Source organism: Nerophis lumbriciformis, linkage group LG22 (assembly GCF_033978685.3).
Source record: "Nerophis lumbriciformis linkage group LG22, RoL_Nlum_v2.1, whole genome shotgun sequence".
In the NCBI taxonomy this organism is placed as follows: domain Eukaryota; kingdom Metazoa; phylum Chordata; class Actinopteri; order Syngnathiformes; family Syngnathidae; genus Nerophis; species Nerophis lumbriciformis.
In genome coordinates, this window is record NC_084569.2 from 39773658 (window position 1) to 39791902 (window position 18245).

At 36.9% G+C, this 18245-nt stretch overlaps 1 protein-coding gene across 2 annotated transcripts in view; it reads left to right on the forward strand.

Moving 5' to 3' along the window:
- The window catches only part of LOC133615331 (ras-related protein Rab-37), an 88249-nt gene that overhangs the window by 3772 nt on the left and 66232 nt on the right, over positions 1-18245 (forward strand). For both annotated transcript variants that reach the window (XM_061973849.2, XM_061973850.2), the window contains exon 2: positions 2101-2211. In XM_061973849.2, coding sequence (XP_061829833.1) covers positions 2101-2211 — 111 coding nt within the window. The remainder of the gene's footprint in view (positions 1-2100; positions 2212-18245) is intronic.

The following is an 18245-nucleotide window of genomic DNA, read 5'->3' on the forward strand; positions in this document are numbered from 1 at the left end:
CGCTACTGCGTGACTGCTGTGCCGCCATTGTCGCCCCCTTGTGGAGGAAATATATAACGCCATAACTTCTTTCTACATTCACCGATCTTCCTGAAATTTTTTACGGTGCATCGCGGCGTTGGGTGAGACGCTACTGCGTAACTGCTGTGTCGCCATTGTCGCCCCCTTGTGGAGGAAATATATAACATCATAACTTCTTTCTACATTCACCGATCTTCCTGAAATTTTTTACGGTGCATCGCAGCGTTGGGTGAGACGCTACTGCGTAACTGCTGTGCCGCCCTTGTCGCCCCCTTGTGGAGGAAATATATAACATCATAACTTCTTTCTGCATTCACCGATCTTCCTGAAATTTTTTTACGGTGCATCGCAGCGTTGGGTGAGACGCTACTGCGTGACTGCTGTTGCACCATTATCGCCCCCTTGTGGAGGAAATATATAACGTCATTACTTATTTCTACATTCACCGATCTTCCTGAAATTTTTTGCGGTGCATCGCAGCGTTGGGTGAGACGCTACTGCGTAACTGCTGTTGCACCATTATCGCCCCCTTGTGGAGGAAATATATAACGTCATTACTTATTTCTACATTCACCGATCTTCCTGAAATTTTTTGCGGTGCATCGCAGCGTTGGGTGAGACGCTACTGCGTAACTGCTGTGCCGCCATTAACGCCCCCTTGTGGTGGACAGTTATAACGTTATAACTTCCTTCTACATTCACCGATCTTCCTGAATTTTTTTTATGGTGAGTCACGGTGTTGGGTGAGACGCTACTGCGTGACTGCTGTGCCGCCATTGTCGCCCCCTTGTGGAGGAAATATATAACGCCATAACTTATTTCTACATTCACCGATCTTCCTGAAATTTTTTACGGTGCATCGTAGCGTTGGGTGAGACGCTACTGCGTAACTGCTGTGCCGCCATTAATGCCCCCTTGTGGTGGACAATTATAACGTTATAACTTCCTTGTACATTCACCGATCTTCCTGAAATTTTTTTATGGTGAGTCGCGGTGTTGGGTGAGACGCTACTGCGTGACTGCTGTGCCGCCATTGTCGCCCCCTTGTGGAGGAAATATATAACGCCATAACTTCTTTCTACATTCACCGATCTTCCTGAAATTTTTTACGGTGAGTCGCGGCATTGGGTGAGATGATACTGCGTGACTGCTGTGCCGCCATTAACGCCCCCTTGTGGTGGACAGTTATAACGTTATAACTTCCTTCTACATTCACCAATCTTCCTGACGTTTTTTACGGTGCATCGCAGCGTTGGGTGAGACGCTACTGCGTAACTGCTGTGCCACCATTGTCGCCCCCTTGTGGAGGAAATATATAACATCATAACTTCTTTCTACATTCACCGATCTTCCTGAATTTTTTTTTATGGTGAGTCGCGGTGTTGGGTGAGACGCTACTGCGTGACTGCTGTGCCGCCATTGTCGCCCCCTTGTGGAGGAAATATATAACGCCATAACTTCTTTCTACATTCACCGATCTTCCTGAATTTTTTTACGGTGCATCGCAGCGTTGGGTGAGACGCTACTGCGTAACTGCTGTGCCGCCATCGTCGCCCCCTTGTGGAGGAAATATATAACGTCATAACTTCTTTCTACATTCACCGATCTTCCTGAAATTTTTTACGGTGCATCGCAGCGTTGGGTGAGACGCTACAGCGTGACTGCTGTGCCGCCATTATCGCCCCCTTGTGGAGGAAATATATAACGTCATAACTTCTTTCTACATTCACCGATCTTCCTGAAATTTTTTATGGTGAGTCGCGGCATTTTGTGAGATGATACTGCGTGACTGCTGTGGCGCAATTAGCGCCCTCTTTTGGTGGAAAATGATAGCAGTCATAACTTCTATCAACATGCTCCAATCTTTATGACATGTGCGCTGGTGGGTGGGACGTGACCGCATGCGTCATGCGTTCCCGAGTAGCACAGAGGTGCGAGGACCCGTTCAACGCTACTTGCAGCGAGCTCGACTTGTCAATTGGAACTTTACCAGAATCCTCATGTCGGGAAATAGTTTTCAGTCTTCTGCAGCTGTACATCCTGGTATTTCCTGCTGACACCTTGTCTTCTGCTCAACAGGTGATGCTGCTGGGAGACTCGGCCGTGGGGAAGACGTGCATCTTGCTGCGCTTTAAAGACGGAGCCTTTGTGGGAGGAAACTTTATCGCCACCGTCGGGATAGACTTTAGGGTGAGAGAGAGATCCCGAAAGATCGTTTTTCTTTTCCTGTGTCTGTGAAAGCAACATTTCCTCCTCCCTGAGTGTGACAATTAGCACCTTGTGTGACGCTAGCACCAAATGTGCTAACAGCGACTTCGCAGCCTGTGTGTGCTGCTGGGACGCACCAACTGTTTCACAAGATGGACACCATCCTTGCATTTTCTCTGGCGCTGGAGCCTACCCCACACTGTCAAAAAACATTGTGCAGTCCAAGGCTCGCTGGCCAGACCTAACTGTAAAAAGGAAGTAGTATTGTTGTTCTATTTACAGCGAAATGACAGTCAAAAAAATATTTAAAATGACGGCGGTGTCTATTTTAAATTTACAGTAACGCACTGTAAAACTATTGATTTTATGGTAAAAAATAAATAAATAAACTGGCAGATCAGTTGCCGGAATTTTACCGTAAAAACAACAATGGTAGTGATTTTCTATTTACAGTACCGTATTTTCCGCACTATTAGCCGCACCTAAAAACCACAAATTTACTCAAAAGCTGACAGTGCGGCTTATAACCCGGTGCGCTTTATTTATGGATTAATATTAAGATTCATTTTCATAAAGTTTCGGTCTCGCAACTACGGTAAACAGCCGCCATCTTTTTTCCCCGTAGAAGAGGAAGTGCTTCTTCTTCTACGCAAGCAACCGCCAAGGTAAGCACCCGCCCCCATAGAACAGGAAGCGCTTCTTCTTCTACTGTAAGCAACCACCCGCCCGCGTAGAAGAAGAAGAAGCGCGCGGATATTACGTTTCATTTCCTTTGTGTGTTTACATCTGTAAAGACCACAAAATGGCTCCTACTAAGCGACAGGTTTCCGGTTCATGAAAAGACGCAATCTCTCCATCCGCACACGGACTACTATTTCACAGCAACTGCCTAAAGACTTTCAAGAAAAGCTGGCTACTTTCCGTGCATATTGTAAAAACAAGATAGCTGAAAAAAAGATCCGGCCAGAGAACATTATCAACATGGACGAGGTTCCACTGACTTTTGATATTCCTGTGAACCGCACTGTGGATACAACGGGAGCACGTACGGTGAATATTCGCACCACAGGGAATGAGAAGTCATCCTTCACTGTGGTTCTAGCTTGCCATGCTAATGGCCAGAAACTTCCACCCATGGTGATATTCAAAAGGAAGACCTTGCCAAAAGAGACCTTTCCAGCCGGCGTCATCATAAAAGCTAACTCGAAGGGATGGATGAAGAAAAGATGAGCGAGTGGTTAAGGGAAGTTTACGCGAAGAGGCCGGGTGGCTTTTTTCACGCAGCTCCGTCCATGTTGATATACGACTCCATGCGCGCCCACATCACGCTGGTTTTTAATATATTATTAAAGTTTGACTGACCTATCTGACTGTTTTTTTGACATTCCTTTAGCGCAGTTAGATGCGGCTTACAACACGGGGCGGCTTATAGGTGGACAAAGTTTTGAAATATGCCGTTCATTGAAGGCGCGGCTTATAACCCAGGGCGCCTTATGGTGCGGAAAATACGGTAATTTGGTGTAATAAACACTTTTTTACTGTTAAGTAAAAAACAGATTAGAGTAAATAGAAAGTAACAGTAATGGTATATTTCTTCCATTAAAAATATTGACTATAGATTTTATGGGGGAAACAATTCACTTTACAGTAAGATTGACAATGGTAGACATTTTTTAATTGACACTAAGTTGGTGAAAACAAAAACAGACATTTATAGTAACATTTTGGAGACTGAGCTGCCAATTATTATTGTAAATCTACAACAACAACAACAAAAAGTTGATGAATGTTTTGGTAAATGACTGTCAGCCCGGTCAGCAGGATTTTACTGTCAAATTAAAGTGGCACTTTTTTTTACTTACAAGTAAAAAGTGTAAAAGCAAGTGTATGTTTTACAATAAGAATTGGCAGTTTAGTTCTTGGACTTTTACCATCAAATGAAGCCATTGTGACTTTACTGTCATTGAGTGGAAATAAACTCAACTCACACTTTTTTTTTGCCATAAAAGCTCCTTTTTTATTTATTCTGCAGCGCTTTGGACCAGGTAAACCCTGGACACGTTTAGAACGGGTGTTGTTGATAGTTTTTTATCACCCCCCCCCCAAGGGGACAGACATGATACCTCCCTCTCACGCCCCCCCCCCCCCCCCCCAAGTCAGCTTTTATGAGCCTTCAACTATGGTCAACAAAAACAGCTTTTATGATCCTTCAAATATTGTCAACAAAATCAGCTTTTATGATCCTTTAAATATTGTCAACAAAAACAGCAAAATCAGCGTCATTAGCCTTCAAATATCGTCACTAAAAACAGAAAAATCAGCCTCATGAGCCTTCAAATATGGTCAACAAAAACAGCAAAATCAGCTTTATGAGCCGTCAAATATGGTGAAAACACCCCCAGCAAAATCAGCTTTTATTAGCCTTTAAATATGGTCAACAAAAACAGCTTTTATGATCCTTCAAATATTGTCAACAAAATCAGCTTTTATGATCCTTTGAATATTGTCCACAAAAACAGCAAAATCAGCGTCATTAGCCTTCAAATATCGTCAATAAAAACAGAAAAATCTGCCTCATGAGCCTTCAAATATGGTCAACAAAAACAGCAAAATCAGCTTTTATGATCCTTCAAATATGGTCAACAAAAACAGCTAAATCAGCTTTTATGGCCCTTCAACTATGGTCAACAAAAACAGCAAAAACAGCTTTTATGATCCTTCAACTACGGTAAATAAAAACAGCAAAATCCGCTTCATGAGCCTTCAAATATCCATCCATCAATTTTCTACCGCTTGTCCCTCTTGGGGTGGCTGGGGGTGCTAAATGGTAAACAAAAACAGCAAACTCTGTTTTATAATCCTTCAAATATGGTCAACAAAAACAGCACAGTCGGTTGTATAATCCTTCAAATATGGTCAACAAAAACAGCAAAGTCAGTTATATGGTCAACAAAATCAGCTTTTATGATCCTTCAAATATGGTCAACAAAAACAGCAAAATCCGCTTCATGAGCCTTCAAATATCCATCCACCCATTTTATACCGCTTGTCCCTCTTGGGTTGGCGGGAGGTGCTGGATATTCAACAAAAACAGCAAAGTCAGTTCTATGATCCTTCAAATATTGCTAACAAAATCAGCTTTTATGATCCTTCAAATATTGTCAACAAAACAGCTTTCATAAGCCTTCAAATATGTTCAACAAAAACAGTAAAATCAGCTTCATGAGCCTTCAAATGTCGTCAATAAAAACAGCAAAATCAGCTTTTATGGCCCTTCAACTATGGTCAACAAAAACAGCAAAAACAGCTTTTATGATCCTTCAACTATGGTAAATAAAAACAGCAAAATCCGCTTCATGAGCCTTCAAATATCCATCCATCAATTTTCTACCGCTTGTCCCTCTTGGGGTGGCTGGGGGTGCTAAATGGTAAACAAAAACAGCAAACTCTGTTTTATAATCCTTCAAATATGGTCAACAAAAACAGCACAGTCAGTTGTATAATACTTCAAATATGGTCAACAAAAACAGCAAAGTCAGTTATATGGTCAACAAAATCAGCTTCTATGATCCTTCAAATATTGTCAACAAAAACAGCTTTCATAAGCCTTCAAATATGTTCAACAAAAACAGCAAAATCAGCTTCATGAGGCTTCAAATATTGTCACTAAAAACAGAAAAATCAGCCTCACGTGCCTTCAAATATGATCAACAAAAAAAGCAAAACCAGCTTTTTTGAGCCTTCAAATATGGTCAACAAAAACAGCAAAATCCGCTTTATGAGCCGTCAAATATGGTGGAAACACCCCCAGCAAAATCAGCTTTTATTAGCTTTTAAATATGGTCAATAAAAACAGCTTTTATGATCCTTCAAATATTGTCAACAAAATCAGCTTTTATGATCCTTCAAATATTGTCAACAAAAACAGCAAAATTAGCGTCATTAGCCTTCAAATATCGTCAATAAAAACAGAAAAATCTGCCTCATGAGCCTTCAAATATGGTCAACAAAAACAGCAAAATCAGCTTTTATGATCCTTCAACTATGGTCAACAAAAACAGCAAAATCCGCTTCATGAGCCTTCAAATATCCATCCACCCATTTTCTACCGCTTGTCCCTCTTCGGTTGGCGGGGGGTGCTGGATGGTCAACAAAAACAGCAAAGTCAGTTCTATGATCCTTCAAATATTGTCAACAAAATCAGCTTTTATGATCCTTCAAATATTGTCAACAAAAACAGCTTTTATGATCCTTCAATTATTGTCAAAAAAACAGCTTTCATAAGCCTCAAAATGTTCAACAAAAACAGTAAAATCAGCTTCATGAGCCTTCAAATATCGTCAATAAAAAAAGCAAAATCAGCTTTTATGATCCTTCAAATATGGTCAACAAAAACAGCTAAATCAGCTTTTATGGCCCTTCAACTGTGGTCAACAAAAACAGCAAAAACAGCTTTTATGATCCTTCAACTATGGTAAATAAAAACAGCAAAATCCGCTTCATGAGCCTTCAAATATCCATCCATCAATTTTCTACGGCTTGTCCCTCTTGGGGTGGCTGGGGGTGCTAAATGGTAAACAAAAACAGCAAACTCTGTTTTATAATCCTTCAAATATGGTCAACAAAAACAGCACAGTCGGTTCTATAATCCTTCAAATATGGTCAACAAAAACAGCAAAGTCAGTTATATGGTCAACAAAATCAGCTTTTATGATCCTTCAAATATTGTCAACAAAAACAGCTTTTATAAGCCTTCAAATATGTTCAACAAAAACAGCAAAATCAGCTTCATGAGGCTTCAAATATCGTCACTAGAAACAGAAAAATCAGCCTCACGTGCCTTCAAATATGGTCAACAAAAAAAGCAAACCAGCTTTTTGAGCCTTCAAATATGGTCAACAAAAACAGCACAATCAGCTTTATGAGCCGTCAAATATGGTGGAAACACCCCCAGCAAAATCAGCTTTTATTAGCCTTTAAATATGGTCAACAAAAACAGCTTTTATGATCCTTCAAATATTGTCAACAAAATCAGCTTTTATGATACTTCAAATATTGTCAACAAAAACAGCAAAATTAGCGTCATTAGCCTTCAAATATCGTCAATAAAAACAGAAAAATCAGCCTCATGAGCCTTCAAATATGGTCAACAAAAACAGCAAAATCAGCTTTTATGATCCTTCAACTATGGTCAACAAAAACAGCAAAATCAGCTTTTATGATCCTTCAACTATGGTCAACAAAAACAGCAAAATCAGCTTTTATGATCCTTCAACTATGGTCAACAAAAACAGCAAAATCCGCTTCATGAGCCTTCAAATATCCATCCACCCATTTTCTACCGCTTGTCCCTCTTGGTTTGGCGGGGGGTGCTGGATGGTCAACAAAAACAGCAAAGTCAGTTCTATGATCCTTCAAATATTGTCAACAAAATCAGCTTTTATGATCCTTCAAATATTGTCAACAAAAACAGCTTTTATGATCCTTCAAATATGGTCAACAAAAACAGCAAAACAGCTTTTATAGCCCTTCAACTATGGTCAACAAAAACAGCAAAATCAGCCTTTATGATCCTTCAACTTTGGTAAATAAAACAGCAAAATCCGCTTCATGAGCCTTCAAATATCCATCCATCAATTTTCTACGGCTTGTCCCTCTTGGGGTGGCTGGGGGTGCTGGATGGTCAACAAAAACAGCAAACTCTGTTTTATGATCCTTCAAATATGGTCAACAAAAACAGCACAGTCGGTTGTATAATCCTTCAAATATGGTCAACAAAAACAGCAAAGTCAGTTATATGGTCAACAAAATCAGCTTTTATGATCCTTCAAATATGGTCAACAAAAACAGCAAAATCCGCTTCATGAGCCTTCAAATATCCATCCACCCATTTTATACCGCTTGTCCCTCTTGGGTTGGCGGGAGGTGCTGGATATTCAACAAAAACAGCAAAGTCAGTTCTATGATCCTTCAAATATTGCTAACAAAATCAGCTTTTATGATCCTTCAAATATTGTCAACAAAACAGCTTTCATAAGCCTTCAAATATGTTCAACAAAAACAGTAAAATCAGCTTCATGAGCCTTCAAATGTCGTCAATAAAAACAGCAAAATCAGCTTTTATGGCCCTTCAACTATGGTCAACAAAAACAGCAAAAACAGCTTTTATGATCCTTCAACTATGGTAAATAAAAACAGCAAAATCCGCTTCATGAGCCTTCAAATATCCATCCATCAATTTTCTACCGCTTGTCCCTCTTGGGGTGGCTGGGGGTGCTAAATGGTAAACAAAAACAGCAAACTCTGTTTTATAATCCTTCAAATATGGTCAACAAAAACAGCACAGTCAGTTGTATAATACTTCAAATATGGTCAACAAAAACAGCAAAGTCAGTTATATGGTCAACAAAATCAGCTTCTATGATCCTTCAAATATTGTCAACAAAAACAGCTTTCATAAGCCTTCAAATATGTTCAACAAAAACAGCAAAATCAGCTTCATGAGGCTTCAAATATTGTCACTAAAAACAGAAAAATCAGCCTCACGTGCCTTCAAATATGATCAACAAAAAAAGCAAAACCAGCTTTTTTGAGCCTTCAAATATGGTCAACAAAAACAGCAAAATCCGCTTTATGAGCCGTCAAATATGGTGGAAACACCCCCAGCAAAATCAGCTTTTATTAGCTTTTAAATATGGTCAATAAAAACAGCTTTTATGATCCTTCAAATATTGTCAACAAAATCAGCTTTTATGATCCTTCAAATATTGTCAACAAAAACAGCAAAATTAGCGTCATTAGCCTTCAAATATCGTCAATAAAAACAGAAAAATCTGCCTCATGAGCCTTCAAATATGGTCAACAAAAACAGCAAAATCAGCTTTTATGATCCTTCAACTATGGTCAACAAAAACAGCAAAATCCGCTTCATGAGCCTTCAAATATCCATCCACCCATTTTCTACCGCTTGTCCCTCTTCGGTTGGCGGGGGGTGCTGGATGGTCAACAAAAACAGCAAAGTCAGTTCTATGATCCTTCAAATATTGTCAACAAAATCAGCTTTTATGATCCTTCAAATATTGTCAACAAAAACAGCTTTTATGATCCTTCAATTATTGTCAAAAAAACAGCTTTCATAAGCCTCAAAATGTTCAACAAAAACAGTAAAATCAGCTTCATGAGCCTTCAAATATCGTCAATAAAAAAAGCAAAATCAGCTTTTATGATCCTTCAAATATGGTCAACAAAAACAGCTAAATCAGCTTTTATGGCCCTTCAACTGTGGTCAACAAAAACAGCAAAAACAGCTTTTATGATCCTTCAACTATGGTAAATAAAAACAGCAAAATCCGCTTCATGAGCCTTCAAATATCCATCCATCAATTTTCTACGGCTTGTCCCTCTTGGGGTGGCTGGGGGTGCTAAATGGTAAACAAAAACAGCAAACTCTGTTTTATAATCCTTCAAATATGGTCAACAAAAACAGCACAGTCGGTTCTATAATCCTTCAAATATGGTCAACAAAAACAGCAAAGTCAGTTATATGGTCAACAAAATCAGCTTTTATGATCCTTCAAATATTGTCAACAAAAACAGCTTTTATAAGCCTTCAAATATGTTCAACAAAAACAGCAAAATCAGCTTCATGAGGCTTCAAATATCGTCACTAGAAACAGAAAAATCAGCCTCACGTGCCTTCAAATATGGTCAACAAAAAAAGCAAACCAGCTTTTTGAGCCTTCAAATATGGTCAACAAAAACAGCACAATCAGCTTTATGAGCCGTCAAATATGGTGGAAACACCCCCAGCAAAATCAGCTTTTATTAGCCTTTAAATATGGTCAACAAAAACAGCTTTTATGATCCTTCAAATATTGTCAACAAAATCAGCTTTTATGATACTTCAAATATTGTCAACAAAAACAGCAAAATTAGCGTCATTAGCCTTCAAATATCGTCAATAAAAACAGAAAAATCAGCCTCATGAGCCTTCAAATATGGTCAACAAAAACAGCAAAATCAGCTTTTATGATCCTTCAACTATGGTCAACAAAAACAGCAAAATCAGCTTTTATGATCCTTCAACTATGGTCAACAAAAACAGCAAAATCAGCTTTTATGATCCTTCAACTATGGTCAACAAAAACAGCAAAATCCGCTTCATGAGCCTTCAAATATCCATCCACCCATTTTCTACCGCTTGTCCCTCTTGGTTTGGCGGGGGGTGCTGGATGGTCAACAAAAACAGCAAAGTCAGTTCTATGATCCTTCAAATATTGTCAACAAAATCAGCTTTTATGATCCTTCAAATATTGTCAACAAAAACAGCTTTTATGATCCTTCAATTATTGTCAACAAAAACAGCTTTCATAAGCCTTCAAATATGTTCAACAAAAACAGTAAAATCAGCTTCATGAGCCTTCAAATATCGTCAATAAAAAAAGCAAAATCGGCTTTTATAATCCTTCAACTATGGTCAACCAAAACAGCAAAATCCGCTTCATGAGCCTTCAAATATCCATCCACCCATTTTCTACCGCTTGTCCCTCTTGGGTTGGCGGGGGGTGCTGGATGGTCAACAAAAACAGCAAAGTCAGTTCTATGATCCTTCAAATATTGTCAACAAAATCAGCTTTTATGATCCTTCAAGTATTGTCAACAAAAACAGCTTTTATGATCCTTCAATTATTGTCAACAAAAACAGCTTTCATAAGCCTTCAAATAATATGTTCAACAAAAACATTAAAATCAGCTTCATGAGCCTTCAAATATCGTCAATAAAAAAAGCAAAATCAGCTTTTATGATCCTTCAAATATGGTCAACAAAAACAGCACAGTCAGTTCTATAATCCTTCAAATATGGTCAACAAAAACAGCAAAGTCAGTTATATGGTCAACAAAATCAGCTTTTATGATCCTTCAAATATTGTCAACAAAAACAGCTTTCATAAGCCTTCAAATATGTTCAACAAAAACAGCAAAATCAGCTTCATGAGGCTTCAAATATCGTCACTAAAAACAGAAAAATCAGCCTCACGTGCCTTCAAATATGGTCAACAAAAAAAGCAAAACCAGCTTTTTGAGCCTTCAAATATGGTCAACAAAAACAGCAAAATCAGCTTTATGAGCCGTCAAATATGGTGGAAACACCCCCAGCAAAATCATCTTTTATTAGCCTTTAAATATGGTCAATAAAAACAGCTTTTATGATCCTTCAAATATTGTCAACAAAATCAGCTTTTATGATCCTTCAAATATTGTCAACAAAAACAGCAAAATTAGCGTCATTAGCCTTCAAATATCGTCAATAAAAACAGAAAAATAAGCCTCATGAGCCTTCAAATATGGTCAACAAAAACAGCAAAATAAGCTTTTATGATCCTTCAACTATGGTCAACAAAAACAGCAAAATCAGCTTTTATGATCCTTCAACTATGGTCAACAAAAACAGCAAAATCCGCTTCATGAGCCTTCAAATATCCATCCACCCATTTTCTACCGCGTGTCCCTCTTGGGTTGGCGGGGGGTGCTGGATGGTCAACAAAAACAGCAAAGTCAGTTCTATGATCCTTCAAATATTGTCAACAAAATCAGCTTTTATGATCCTTCAAATATTGTCAACAAAAACAGCTTTTATGATCCTTCAATTATTGTCAACAAAAACAGCTTTCATAAGCCTTCAAATATGTTCAACAAAAAAAGCAAAATCAGCTTTTATGATCCTTCAAATATGGTCAACAAAAACAGCAAAATCAGATTTTATGGCCCTTCAACTATGGTCAACAAAAACAGCAAAATCAGCTTTTATGATCCTTCAACTATGGTAAATAAAAACAGCAAAATCCGCTTCATGAGCCTTCAAATATCCATCCATCAATTTTCTACCGCTTGTCCCTCTTGGGGTGGCTGGGGGTGCTGGATGGTCAACAAAAACAGCAAACTCTGTTTTATGATCCTTCAAATATGGTCAACAAAAACAGCACAGTCAGTTCTATAATCCTTCAAATATGGTCAACAAAAACAGCAAAGTCAGTTATATGGTCCACAAAATCAGCTTTTATTATCCTTCAAATATTGTCAACAAAAACAGCTTTCATAAGCCTTCAAATATGTTCAACAAAAACAGCAAAATCAGCTTCCTGAGGCTTCAAATATCGTCACTAAAAACAGATAAATCAGCCTCACGTGCCTTCAAATATGGTCAACAAAAACAGCACAGTCAGTTCTATAATCCTTCAAATATGGTCAACAAAAACAGCAAAGTCAGTTATATGGTCCACAAAATCAGCTTTTATTATCCTTCAAATATTGTCAACAAAAACAGCTTTCATAAGCCTTCAAATATGTTCAACAAAAACAGCAAAATCAGCTTCCTGAGGCTTCAAATATCGTCACTAAAAACAGAAAAATCAGCCTCACGTGCCTTCAAATATGATCAACAAAAAAAAGCAAAACCAGCTTTTTTGAGCCTTCAAATATTGTCAACAAAATTTGCTTCATGAGCCTTCAACTATTATCAACAAAAACAGCAAAATCAGCTTCATGAGCCTTGAAATATTGTCAACTAAAACAGCAATACCAGCTTTATGAGTCTTCAAATATGGTCAACAGAAACAGCAAAATAAGCTTTTATGATTGTGCAAATATTGTCAACAAAAACAGCAAAATCAGCTTTTATGATCCTTCAAATATTGTCAACAAAAACATAAAAATCAGCTTTTATGATCCTTCAAATATCCACCCATCCAGTTTCTACCGCTTGTCCCTCTTAGGGTGCTGGATGGTCAACAAAAACAGCAATGTCAGTTTTATGATCCTTCAAATATGGTCAACAAAAACAGCAAAATCAGCATCTAGGATCCTTCAAATATGGTCAGCAAAATCAGCTTTTATGATCCTTCAAATATTGTCAACAAAAACAGCAAAATGTGCTTTTATGATCCTTCAAATATTGTCAACAAAAACATAAAAATCAGCTTTTATGATCCTTCAAATATCCACCCATCCATTTCCTACCGCTTGTCCCTCTTAGGGTGCTGGATGGTCAACAAAAACAGCAATGTCAGTTTTATGATCCTTCAAATATGGTCAACAAAAACAGCAAAATCAGCGTCTAGGATCCTTCAAATATGGTCAGCAAAATCAGCTTTTATGATCCTTCAAATATTGTCAACAAAAACAGCAAAATGTGCTTTTATGATCCTTCAAATATTGTCAACAAAAACATAAAAATCGGCTTTTATGATCCTTCAAATATCCACCCATCCATTTCCTACCGCTTGTCCCTCTTAGGGTGCTGGATGGTCAACAAAAACAGCAATGTCAGTTTTATGATCCTTCAAATATGGTCAACAAAAACAGCAAAATCAGCGTCTAGGATCCTTCAAATATGGTCAGCAAAATCAGCTTTTATGATCCTTCAAATATTGTCAACAAAAACATAAAAATCAGCTTTTATGATCCTTCAAATATCCACTCATCCATTTCCTACCGCTTGTCCCTCTTAGGGTGCTGGATGGTCAACAAAAACAGCAATGTCCGTTTTATGATCCTTCAAATATGGTCAACAAAAACAGCAAAATCAGCGTCTAGGATCCTTCAAATATGGTCAGCGAAATCAGCTTTTATGATCCTTCAAATATTGTCAACAAAAACAGCAAAATGTGCTTTTATGATCCTTCAAATATTGTCAACAAAAACACAAAAATCAGCTTATATGATCCTTCAAATATCCACCCATCCATTTCCTACCGCTTGTCCCTCTTAGGGTGCTGGATGGTCAACAAAAACAGCAATGTCAGTTTTATGATCCTTCAAATATGGTCAACAAAAACAGCAAAATCAGCGTCTAGGATCCTTCAAATATGGTCAGCAAAATCAGCTTTTATGATCCTTCAAATATTGTCAACAAAAACAGCAAAATGTGCTTTTATGATCCTTCAAATATTGTCAACAAAAACATAAAAATCAGCTTTTATGATCCTTCAAATATCCACCCATCCATTTCCTACCGCTTGTCCCTCTTAGGGTGCTGGATGGTCAACAAAAACAGCAATGTCAGTTTTATGATCCTTCAAATATGGTCAACAAAAACAGCAAAATTAGCGTCTAGGATCCTTCAAATATGGTCAGCAAAATCAGCTTTTATGATCCTTCAAATATTGTCAACAAAAACATAAAAATCAGCTTTTATGATCCTTCAAATATTGTCAACAAAAACATAAAAATCAGCTTTTATGATCCTTCAAATATCCACTCATCCATTTCCTACCGCTTGTCCCTCTTAGGGTGCTGGATGGTCAACAAAAACAGCAATGTCAGTTTTATGATCCTTCAAATATGGTCAACAAAAACAGCAAAATCAGCGTCTAGGATCCTTCAAATATGGTCAGCAAAATCAGCTTTTATGATCCTTCAAATATTGTCAACAAAAACAGCAAAATGTGCTTTTATGATCCTTCAAATATTGTCAACAAAAACATAAAAATCAGCTTTTATGATCCTTCAAATATCCACCCATCCATTTCCTACCGCTTGTCCCTCTTAGGGTGCTGGATGGTCAACAAAAACAGCAATGTCAGTTTTATGATCCTTCAAATATGGTCAACAAAAACAGCAAAATCAGCGTCTAGGATCCTTCAAATATGGTCAGCAAAATCAGCTTTTATGATCCTTCAAATATTGTCAACAAAAACAGCAAAATGTGCTTTTATGATCCTTCAAATATTGTCAACAAAAACAGCAATATCATCTTTATGAGTCTTCAACTATGGTCAACAAAAACAGCAAAATCGGCCAAGATGGAGCTGCTTGGACATTGATTTAGCAGCTGTCAAAGGGGCAACAGGAGGTCAGAGGTCAGGATGTGCCCATGGTGGTCACATGGTCTCATCACATGATCTCATCACATGATCTCATCACATGATCTCATCACATGATGTCATCATCAAACAACAGTTGTTTTTTCCCCGCTGCTGCTGTGGCCTCTTGCAACATGGCCGCTCTATTTTGGGCAGACTTCTCCAGTCAGCACGCGCGTCATAATTGTGGGCAAGAAAAGCCATGGCAACAAATGCAGAGCTGCAAGAAGAGTGCGTTCTGCCGTCTGCCGTTCGCCTGCTTTCTTCTTGCTGCTCTGCTTTCTCTCGTGCACTCGCACACTTCCTGTGTGTGAAAGTGAACAAAGAACAACAAGCTGCTAAATACACACTTTCTACTGCGACGTGCACTATTTCACTGCTGCACTCTTTAAACTACTTTGACTTCAAGTCACACCTTTATGTTTCATCTTCCAGTGCAGGACGTGCTTTAAGTGTGTGTGAAAGGGCTTAGAAAGACTTTAATTGTGTATACAATTATTTGTATTACCCTATTTTCTAGACTATATAAGCCACACCCACTCAATTTTTGAGAAAATAATATTGTTCCATATATAAGTCGCAGATATATACCTTGTGAAATTAGTTATTTACACGGAATATTCTGAAAAATATTTTTCGGATCATAAAAGCTGATTTTGCTATTTTTGTTGACAATATTTGAAGGATCATAAAAGCTGATTTTGCTGTTTTTGTTGACAATATTTGAAGGATCATAAAAGCTGATTTTGCTATTTTTGTTGACATTATTTGAAGGATCATAAAAGCTGATTTTGTTGACAATATTTGAAGGATCATGAAAGCTGATTTTGTTGACAATATTCGAAGGATCATAAAAGCTGATTTTGCTATTTTTGTTGACAATATTTGAAGGTTCATAAAAGCTGATTTTGCTATTTTTGTTGACAATATTTGAAGGATCATAAAAGCTGATTTTGCTATTTTTGTTGACATTATTTAAAGGATCAAAAAAGCTGATTTTGATTTTTTTGCTGACAATATTTGAAGGATCATAAAAGCTGATTTTGCTATTTTTGTTGACAATATTTGAAGGATCATAAAAGCTGATTTTGCTATTTTTGTTGACAATATTTGAAGGATCATGAAAGCTGATTTTGCTATTTTTGCTGACAATATTTAAAGGATCATAAAAGCTGATTTTGCTGGTTTTGTTGACAATATTTGAAGGATCATAAAAGCTGATTTTGTTGACAATATTTGAAGGATCATAAAAGCTGATTTTGTTGACAATATTTGAAGGATCATAAAAGCTGATTTTGCTATTTTTGTTGACAATATTTGAAGGTTCATGAAAGCTGATTTTGCTGACAATTTTTGAAGGATCATAAAAGCTGATTTTGCTATTTTTGCTGACAATATTTGAAGGATCATAAAAGCTGATTTTGCTATTTTTGTTGACAATATTTGAAGGATCATAAAAGCTGATTTTGCCATTTTTGTTGACATTATTTGAAGGATCATAAAAGCGGATTTTGTTGACAATATTTGAAGGATCATGAAAGCTGATTTTGTTGACAATATTCAAAGGATCATAAAAGCTGATTTTGCTATTTTTGTTGACAATATTTGAAGGTTCATAAAAGCTGATTTTGCTGACAATATTTGAAGGATCATAAAAGCTGATTTTGCTATTTTTGTCGACAATATTTGAAGGATCATAAAAGCTGATTTTGCTATTTTTGTTGACAATATTTGAAGGATCATAAAAGCTGATTTTGCTGCTTTTGTTGACATTATTTGAAGGATCATAAAAGCTGATTTTGTTGACAATATTTGAAGGATCATGAAAGCTGATTTTGTTGACAATATTCGAAGGATCATAAAAGCTGATTTTGCTGAAAATATTTGAAGGATCATAAAAGCTGATTTTGCTATTTTTGTTGACAATATTTGAAGGATCATAAAAGCTGATTTTGTTGACAATATTCGAAGGATCATAAAAGCTGATTTTGCTGAAAATATTTGAAGGATCATAAAAGCTGATTTTGCTATTTTTGTTGACAATATTTGAAGGATCATAAAAGCTGATTTTGCTATTTCTGTTGACAATATTTGAAGGATCATAAAAGCTGATTTTGTTGACAATATTTGCACAATCATAAAAGCTTATTTTGCTGTTTTTGTTGACCATATTTGAAGACGATTTTGCTGGGTTTTTTTGACCATAGTTGAAGACTCATAAAGCTGATATTGCTGTTTTTGTTGACAATATTTGAAGGATCATAAAAGCAAATGTTGCTGTTTTTGTTGACAATATTTGAAGGATCATAAAAGCAAATGTTGCTGTTTTTGTTGACAATATTTGAAGGATCATAAAAGCAAATGTTGCTGTTTTTGTTGACAATATTTGAAGGCTTATGAAGCTGATTTAGCTGTTTTTGTTGACAATATTTGAAGGATCATAAAAGCTGATTTTGCTGACAATATTTGCACAATCATAAAAGCTTATTTTGCTGTTTTTGTTGACCATATTTGAAGACGATTTTGCTGGGTTTTTTTGACCATAGTTGAAGACTCATAAAGCTGATATTGCTGTTTTTGTTGACAATATTTGAAGGATCATAAAAGCAAATGTTGCTGTTTTTGTTGACAATATTTGAAGGATCATAAAAGCAAATGTTGCTGTTTTTGTTGACAATATTTGAAGGCTTATGAAGCTGATTTAGCTGTTTTTGTTGACAATATTTGAAGGATCATAAAAGCTGATTTTGCAATTTTTATTGACAATATTTGAAGGATCATAAAAGCTGATTTTGCTGACAATATTTGAAGGATCATAAAAGATGATTTTGAAATTTTTGTTGACACTATTTGAAGGATCATAAAAGCTGATTTTGCTGACAATATTTGAAGGATCATAAAAGCTGATTTTGCTATTTTTGCTGACAATATTTGAAGGATCATAAAAGCTGATTTTGCTGTTTTTGTTGACAATATTTGAAGGATCATAAAAGCTGATTTTGCTGTTTTTGTTGATAATATTTGAAGGATTATAAAAGCTGAGTTTGCTATTTTTGTTGACAGTATTTGAAGGATCATAAAAGCTGATTTTGCTATTTTTGTTGACAATATTTGAAGGATCATAAAAGCTGATTTTGCTGTTTTTGTTGACAATAT